We start from the raw sequence: 9,274 nt of genomic DNA, 5'->3' as shown, positions 1-9,274 counted from the left end.
ATGTTTGAAACGAAATTGGTCATGTTAACAAACCGATGCTAATCACATAATGCACAAAACGAAAAGCCTATAACAGGCGTTCGTACAGCTTTTTAAGGGTAAATGCCCTTACCATAAATGCAATTGCAAAAATTGCCTAGTAGTTTGTTCTCAGCCAGAAAAAACGAGAATATTGTTGTAATTTTATAGGACAACCTATGATTTTCCAGGACATTTTTCATGCGTTTCCAATGACTGGAAAATTGGTCAACTTTTTCTTGATGAATCAATTCGTCAGTTGGTCAATACAAAGACAACAAACAACAAACAGTAAAATAAATGTCTTTTTTTGTGCAACTAACATAAAGAAAACCCAAAGATACTCAGATTGAGCAAATCCTCACACTGGAAAAGCTGAAACCAAAGAATGTCCAGCGTTTGAGAGAAAATACACTTTATTTGATTAATGAATGAGAAAGATATTTGGCGATATATTTTCCGTCAATTGACTAATGAACGTGACTATTTATTTCAGGTCTAAACTCGAGCACAGCCATTTTCCTGTCGGTGGTACTTACATTGCCCATGTTGAGGTCATGCACCAGCAGGTTCTGGTTGTTGCTGACTGTCACCTCCAGCAGCTCAGTGCTCTTCCCCAGCCCTACGGGGTAAACCGGCAGGCGATAATCGTGCTCCGACAGCTTCTCCTGCTTGATACCCATGGCGTGAACATAGTCTCCCAGCCCCGCACACCCCATGCGGCCACCCTGGTAACCCATGCTGCAGTCGGGCGAGTCACGCTCCTTCTTCAAGATCATTTCTTGAGGCGGAAGGTCCTGCATGACGGAGTGGGCAGCCAGCCGGGTGAAGCTTGTCACCGGAGGGAGGTGGCTGAACATTATCATGCCAGAGCCGAAATTGGAGTCCATGCTCCCGTTGGAGCGCAGGTATTCATTGCCTAGTTTGTCTTGAATGATGTTCATGATGGATGCCGGCGGGCAGGAAAACTATGGGTTGGCAATCAGTGTCATCCTGTGAGAAGAAAAAAAAAAAGAGAGAGCAGAAGTCAACATTAAAACAGGGGTCAGTTTTAGGGAGGTCCTATAACTAGCAATCAATCTGTGACGATGCACACAAATAATAGACAACAGATAATTACACAGCCAGTTAAGCTCAGTCTTCAGGAATCAGTGGCATGGCCTCTGATCCAACAACTGGGTGCTTAGTCGGATTAAAACCGACGGTTTATGGGTCAAGAAAAGGGCTGCAGTCTGGCAGCATGACAAGGGGAAACAAGCAAAACAGACAAAGCTGGGGGTATAGTGTACACAGTCCTCTGTGGTTGATTACAGTGTTTGTACGGTACTTTACAGGGCAGAAAGGTCACTGGCTGCAATGCTAGCCACAACATGAGATGAGGAATGAGAGGATTGAAGTAGTGTTAATCTGTTTGATGGGCCTGTCTGACCCAGTCATCCTATTTGCATGAGCTTATCTGCCAATGAGAGTGCACAGACTGCATTAGAAACACTGGTGTAATTACGTAGTCTCTGGATAAACAAATGCATGTTTTGTAATCGCTTTGAGCGCCATGTCTAATGCAGACATTTGAGTGTTAACATTCAACTTAAATATGATTCGCTGTGATGAATACAATATTAAAAAATGTGGCAACTTTTGGAAAGCTGTCTCTTTGAAGTAACATTTTCCTGCATTTTTCACTAAAGTTAAAATATAAGATATAATAGTAACATCCTCTACGGTTGTCTTTGCTCGCTCCTTGTACGACCCATCCAGCTAATGAGGGCTATCTGGCTGCTGCTGCCAAATGCCTTCAGCTCTGATGGTGAGCTAGCAGCAATAACCTACTCAGCTAACACAAAGACAACTTTTAATAAATGAAACAAGACTTTAAACCGATCCGAACAACTTCCGCTTTCTCAAAATGTGTTAAAGTAGACAACACGTGCGTTGTGGACCCTAAATCTGCGTTCATGTATAAAAACTACCAAGCTTTTTCGCTGTGCAATTAACGTTAGCTACCTAGCTAACCATTTGGCTAACCACCCTTGCGGGGCCCTTCTTCTTTGTGATGCAGGATCAGGCAATAATTAATATGGCCATGCAATAACAGCAGCAGCCCTGCGCTTGATGAACACCAGTAAACGAGCAGTTGTGAACAGGAAAAAAACAGCTAAAGCACGTGGAAAGTCTGTGCGTTTATTGACATGTAAATAAAGTTAGTTTTGTACTTTTTCCTTTCAGTTGAAATTAAAGAATTAGTAGCAGATATCAGTGCATACTAGCGTCACACCAGACGTTAAATCAGCGGGCATGAGAAATGATCAAGGACGAACGCAGGTTAGCGCCTGAGAAAGAAAACAACCAACGCGACTAATCTCTACATCGTTTCTACTTATTCTTAGCTGTTTCCCCCCCCAAGTCGTTGAGTTGGTTTCCTGTACAGTGAACCGGCTGTGGGTGATAGAGCGACAACACAAGCATGACCCATAACAAACGGCCCACACAACTCCAGCGAACAATGATGCTCGTCCGGGGCTAGCCGAGATAGCTAACTTAGCAGCTAACTAGCGGTAACGTTAGTGCGCTTTGTTGTCTGTCCCGTGCGAGGAGTTCAACCGCTACAGCGACCGCCTCTTCCCCCAAAGATGGATTTTATGAATTTCTCTTACCGGTGCAGGACCATGACCTGCTATTTTGGCTCGTGTAGTTCACCCTCAGCTGTCCGTTTCAATATCTAAAGCCAAAACATTGTTCTCCCGCAGCTGCTGCGTTCTTCCATCTTGCCTCGGCGCAGAGGATTCTGGGTCCTGCAGGCGGACGCGTCCCGAAGACGAGAGACGATAAAAAAATAATTAAATAAGTCATATTTATTTTTTTATTATTAATGGTATGAAAGAAAATCCTTTTCAGGAACCCTGAAAAACAGATATAGATTTATTTATAAAAATATATTGTACAATTAAACAATTTTTATTGTACTATTTCATAGTTCTTCGATGGGCTAAAATTCATGCTTTTTTTGTAATTCTTGCACTTCAATCTGCAAAGTTTGGCAATGGAGGGACAGAAAGCCACTGCAAAAGTCTTAACATATCTTACTGAGATTCTCCTTCAGATTCTAATATAAGACAGTTTAAACATATCCTTTATTGGAGTGCCACAATGTGTATTTTATCGTATATAAAAGTGTAATACTAGTTTAGTATAGTACTTGAGTAAATGTACTTAATTGCACCATCAAGCACAAGTTACAGCACATCACATCCAGTATTTTGGCATATTTAACAAAAAAATAGCAACTAATGGTTTCTTTCTTTTGTACCTGCCTTGTTTTGGTTTAGTGTTTCGTTTAGTAATGTAGGAAAAATGACTTCAATCCTTTTGTTGTTTGTTCAATTTCAACAAGTAACATATTCAAAAATGTCCGCCATTAATGAAAGGAGGAAGAAATACCCACCTCGAATGGCAGTATAAAATAATGATTCCTAAAATTCAAATGGCTGAATTGTTCAAACCACTCCTCAGACCAGCCGTCCAGATGATCATGACAGATACGTATACGTCTAAGAGCACATCAGAGTCAAGCCTCACACCCCCCACTCCTAATTGCAATTGCTATTGAACCAATTAATTCAGAAAGCAGAGAATCATTGAAATGCAGACATTATAGTAATGCAAAATAAGGTTTTTGATGTCCCTGCTCCTTTTAATATCATCCGTGATGACAACCCACACGGCTGTCAGTGATATCTTTGAGATCATTCTCATGTTGGAGTGTTTAAATATGCATGATGGTTGACTGATGAACTGAGTATAGATGAAAGTCAGTGATTATGAGTGTAGTTCAAGGTTAATAACTTTCATCATCTTTGAATGCAAACCAATGAACATATTTTCATCAAGTTATATTTTACCATTCTTGTATTGTTAATATTATTTAAGTCATAGTTTGTCTTTTACAGCATCTTCAGGGATTATTTGGAAATTTTAAAATGTAAACATCCTGGGGGACATAACATAAAAAACTAATACATGGTGGTATTTAATTGGCTCACTCCAGCATTCTTAGACTTTTCAGGATTCAGCGTTTACTCAACATTTCAATCAAGGCAGCATTTTGATTTAGAAAACACGAATAATTTAAAAAATGTCAACATTTGAAAACGCCTTTTTTCTGTTTGTGTAGTAGCTGAATTTGACCTTAGTGTTTCTAAAATCCAAACATGCATGGCTTTTAAAAGTAAATAAAGGCGTTCATATTTGTGTGTGGCCTATTTACACATCCGTGAGACGCAGAGCAACATTATCATTCATTTGGAGTTGTGTTTCTTGTCACCTGATGGATGTTAATCCAATATTCATATCTATCTAAATGCTCCATTGTATTCACAAGCTAGTCACTGTCTGTCTGCTGTTTGGTGCTGAGCAAGAAGTGTACAGTATGTTTTTAGAGTTTTATCGCTGAAAACAGCTGCCTGCTGCGACCTAAAATGACACTCTGTGAGAGCAGAGGTGGAGAAACAAAACCGCAGTCTGTAAAGCCAAAACAATGAGCTGAAAGACGGTAAAATTGCAGAGAGGAACTGTGGAGTCGAGTGATGATTCTCTTTTGGTTTGTACAAGTAGACATGTGATCCATTGTTGGTATAAAAAAATATTCATCATAGGGTTGCTTTAAGTATCTTTTCGTAGTTAGTTAGGCATCATTCAGTTCAAACTTGAAATACATCCTGGCACAAACACACAATAGCACATAAACCAACAGACACAAAGACAGGACATCCTGTAAGTGTGGTGTTACTTCAATGTCCCGTTCTGAGTCTTGTATGGCAATCCAAGGTTAGGAAATGTCATCATGTGGCTCAGCTTTCCATCAGTCCCTTCTATAAGCTGAGTGTTTGGGACATTGAGGTCAGAGACACTACGACTTCTGCACTTTGTCTCACGTCGCATGCCATTGACTCCCCTCATTGCAAAGAGGACAGAGGACACAGACCACCGCTATCAACGATCATGAACATGAAAATCAGTCCGATGTTTTCATGTGTGAAATCTTTGGCGATTTTTGTATCATATAACACAGACGGTTATCAATTCTAACTCCTCATTAATAATTCAGCCCATGCAGCATGTCTTTGTTCCAACTCCCTCCTCCCCTAAATCCATCCCAACCTCACACACACACACACACACACACACACACACACACACACGCACACACACATACCCACCTACCCACCCACCCAAACACACACGCACACACAAATAATTTTGATACAAACGCTGAATTTCCTGTAGTTTGTAGTTTGGTGGTTGCCTGTGTGTGCGCTGATTTGGATTCCTCTCACTGGGAAAGCCTCATGACTACACATAACAGATGGCGTTCCTGGCCGTCTACGCTCTAATCCTCAATTGTCAGGAGGATCACAGCCGTGTACAAATTCCCTCTACTGAGATTGTCAGTAACGTGTGAGTTATTAGAAACCTGTGCAGTGGTGAGACTTGCGCTGTGGGGATAAAATAACATTTGGATGATTTTATTTGGTTCACTGATAGTTGATATTTGATGGCACATGCTACAAATTAGAAACTCGGTCGATACTACACCCAATTTATTAGGTGTTGTATACAGAAGACAGGGCGTATACACTGGTAAACTTATTTTGTGGTCACGGTTATACCCGACTGATCAAACTAGCTTATTATGTTTGAATGGGCTTACAACTTTTGTAACTAGATATATATTTTTTATGAAGACAAATTGTTCCATATTTTGGGAAATGCACTTATTTGCTTTCCTGCTGAGAGTTGGATGAGAAAAGCGACACCACTCTCATATTTGTACGCCAAATAAGTAGCTGCGACCAGCAGCTGTTTATCTAATCTTTGCATAAAATCTGTAAACAGTTACAGTGAGGTTGCCACACAACCAATGGAGACTCCAGGAAGTTACAGCGCCCTGAGAAACAGTTAATATCCCCTGTAAACCCTTTTGCACTTGAGTTTTTGTATGGATTTAACAAACGCAATATAATGTATTAATTAGTGAGCTTCAGGGTGCTAGTAGGCTGATCTCTTCTACCTTTAGATAGAGCCAGACTAGCTGCTGTTTTAATAAAGCATTTCTTTTTCCTTTCAAAATAAATGGTAGAACAGTATGATAGTTACAATTCAAATACCATTTTGTTTGATGTCAGTTTTATCACCTGCAGCTGGGATGATGAAATATCAGGTCTTACAATATAACTAAAAGGTGATATACTTAAATAACAAGATTAATCTGCATTCATTGTATGAAATATTCCAAAATGATCTTGAAATACCCAAATGTCTACAGCCCTTCTTTCTCATCTTCTGTCTAAAGCAGCTGTCACCCTGGGAGCCATCCTCCTCTTTCATTTACGACTTAAAGATAATGCAGAGATCTGTTATTGTTCAAGTGACGGACAATATTTGATCTACTACTCGTCCGGTGGTGGAAAAGTTAAAGGAGACTGATTTAGCATTGCACTCCTGTAACATTATCCAATTTTAAAAATTGTTTTTCATCGTCTTTAGCCCCAACTGACGCCGACTCATGTGACTTCACTTGAGACAATTTATCAGATTTTGTGCAGCTTGCTCTGGCGCCACAAAATACTTTACACAACCCTTTTACATATGCAGTAGTACTCCCCAACACCTATAAAGAGCCTTTAATGTGTTAAATCAGAGGGTTCCCCTGTAACATCGCTAAAACCGTTAGCCAAATTAAGATGGAGTGGAGGGACTTTAATATAAATGAACGTCTGTTACATCCAAGCCCTTGCCAAATTAGTTCACACAAGCTCTCTCTCTATCGCAGTATACCGGGTTGTGGTGTCTGGCGTCTGTGGCGAGCTCACCTGCATTCATGTTATAGGGACTTGCCCACAGACAGTTTTTGCGTAGTTGTTCTCAGTGCCAGAAGGAGGAGACAGCAGTTCCGCAATGTTATGGAAAAATGTACTTAATAATAATAATAATAATAATAATAATAATAATAATACATTTTATTTATATAGCACTTTTCATAAAACTCAAAGACACTTTACATTAAAATCATCATATATAAAAGCAATACACTAAAAACATAAAATACACAATAGTGGTCACACATTAAAAGCAGTTTTGAACAGGTGGGTTTTGATCTGTGATTTGAATATGGAAAGGTCAGTGCAGTCTCGGATGTGTTTGGGGAGAGAGTTCCAGAGGGAGGGGGCAGATATGGAGAAGGCTCTATCACCCCATGTCCGGTGCTTGGTCCTAAGTGGAAGAGACAGGAGGTTGGCATCAGAGGAGCGGAGCCGACGGGATGGAGTGTGGTGGTGAAGCAGGTCGGTGAGGGAGGAGGGGGCCTGATTGTGGAGGGCTTTATGAGTGAGGAGAAGGATTTTGTATTGGATCCGTTGTGGGACGGGGAGCCAGTGGAGGTTCTGGAGAACAGGGGTGATGTGGTCGCGGGAGCGGGTGTGGGTGAGCAGGCGAGCAGCAGAGTTCTGGATGTACTGGAGTTTATTTAGGATTTTGGATGATGTGCCGTGGAGAATGCTGTTGCAGTAGTCAATTCTTGAGGTGATGAAGGCGTGGATCAGAGTTTCAGCAGCAGATGAGGAGAGTGATGGGCGGAGACGGGCTATGTTTTTTAAGTGGAAAAAGGCAGTTCTGGTGATTTGTTTGACGTGGTGTTCAAAGCAGAGGTTGCTGTCAAACATGACTCCGAGGTTGCGGATGTGTGGGGAGGGAGACAGAGTGGAGTTGTCGATGGTGAGCGAGAAGTTGTGACTGGTTTTGGTGAGGGATTTGGGACCGATGATGATCATGTCAGATTTATCACAGTTCAGTTTGAGGAAGTTGGTTTGCATCCATGATTTAATGTCAGTGAGGCAGTTGGTGAGAGTGGAGTGAGTAGCAGTGGTAATGGCCTTTGTGGAGATGTAGAGCTGGACATCATTGGCGTAGCAGTGAAAGTGAAGACCATGTTGACGGATGATGTTACCAAGAGGGAGCAAGTACAGGATGAACAGAAGAGGACCAAGCACCGAACCCTGGGGGACGCCTTGAGACAGAGGAGCAGTGGTGGAGGTGCAGTTGTTGATACTGATGAACTGTTGTCTGTGAGATATGATTTAATCCAGGAGAGAGCAGTTCCGGTGATGTTGAGGGAGGATTCGAGGCGGGAGAGAAGGATGTTGTGGTTGATGGTGTCAAAAGCTGCAGTGAGGTCGAGGAGGATGAGAATGTTGAGGTGACCAGTGTCTGAGGAGAGGAGGAGGTCGTTGGTGACTTTGAGGAGGGCTGTTTCAGTGCTGTGCTGTGAACGGAAACCGGATTGAAATGGCTCGAACAGATCGTTGGAGATGAGGTGGGCTTTGAGTTGTGTGGCGACAATGCGTTCCAGTATTTTTGACAGAGAGGGAAGATTGAACTTAAATTAAAAGAGTATGTTGTCAAGTTAATTGTGTGGCTATATGGAGCCTGAATGCACAAACCCTCCTATTTTATTACTTTAAATAAAAGTAAGACTTTTAAAAAAAGTAAAAACAAAAACAAATTAGTAATTTAGTTTATGTTTAATTGCAAATAATACACAAAAACACACTTTAAAGCCAGACATACACTCAGTTGCCAGTTAAATGAATGCACAGACACCTCTGTATAATGCAGTTAATGAGTTTAAAAGAAAAGCAGCTTTGTTTAAGTAACTTACCCCTCATAAGCTCCAGTCTCTCTTTTTTGTGAGATTTCAAATAGTGTATAAAATTACACAGCTCCCCAGAAACAGCAACTAAAAACAGTACACATAGGCAAACACTCCAAATCAGTTAATTACATCACTTATGGATAAAGTGCTCAAATACCTTGCACAATTATCTAAAGAGCACTTCATCAAAACAAATTACGCGATGAACTGGTTTTGGATTGTGTTTTTTAAGAGTGCTGGCCTCTTTCGTGTCTGGAATACTCCCTAAAGGTCTGAACAAAAAACACTTGAGAGGAGGGTCAGCTGATTAGATCAGTCAAGGGCTTCTTCATCACACCTCTGTGATAGAAACTGGAATTATGCATTAGTTATTAATAGTAGTACTTACATGCAATGCAGACATTTGTGTCTGACTAAAACAAGGGCAAAGAGAGCCAAGGGCGTAGCATCCTTTTCGGGACCGTCCTTTGGGGGGATACTTGTCCAGGAAATCCTCCTCTCTAGTCCAATCCAATGTCTAAATCAATAAGAAGACTTCACAGGAAAGAG

General features: G+C 41.1%; 1 protein-coding gene across 1 annotated transcript in view; it reads right to left on the bottom strand.

Moving 5' to 3' along the window:
- znf281a (zinc finger protein 281a) overlaps window positions 1-2,831 on the bottom strand; it is an 8,853-nt gene extending 6,022 nt beyond the window's left edge. The window contains exons 1-2 of the mRNA XM_031867971.1: window positions 2,673-2,831; window positions 558-1,011 (exon numbers count right to left, since the gene is read on the bottom strand). Coding sequence (XP_031723831.1) covers window positions 558-962 — 405 coding nt within the window. The 5' untranslated portion in view covers window positions 963-1,011; window positions 2,673-2,831. The remainder of the gene's footprint in view (window positions 1-557; window positions 1,012-2,672) is intronic.
- Between the last annotated feature and the right edge of the window lie 6,443 nt (window positions 2,832-9,274).

The sequence above is a fragment of the Anarrhichthys ocellatus genome, unplaced genomic scaffold (genome assembly GCF_004355925.1).
Source record: "Anarrhichthys ocellatus isolate YVR2014 unplaced genomic scaffold, GSC_Weel_1.0 scaffold40, whole genome shotgun sequence".
Classification (NCBI taxonomy): domain Eukaryota; kingdom Metazoa; phylum Chordata; class Actinopteri; order Perciformes; family Anarhichadidae; genus Anarrhichthys; species Anarrhichthys ocellatus.
The sequence above is the reverse complement of the archived record's forward strand: the minus strand, read 5'-3'. Positions and strand labels throughout refer to the sequence as shown.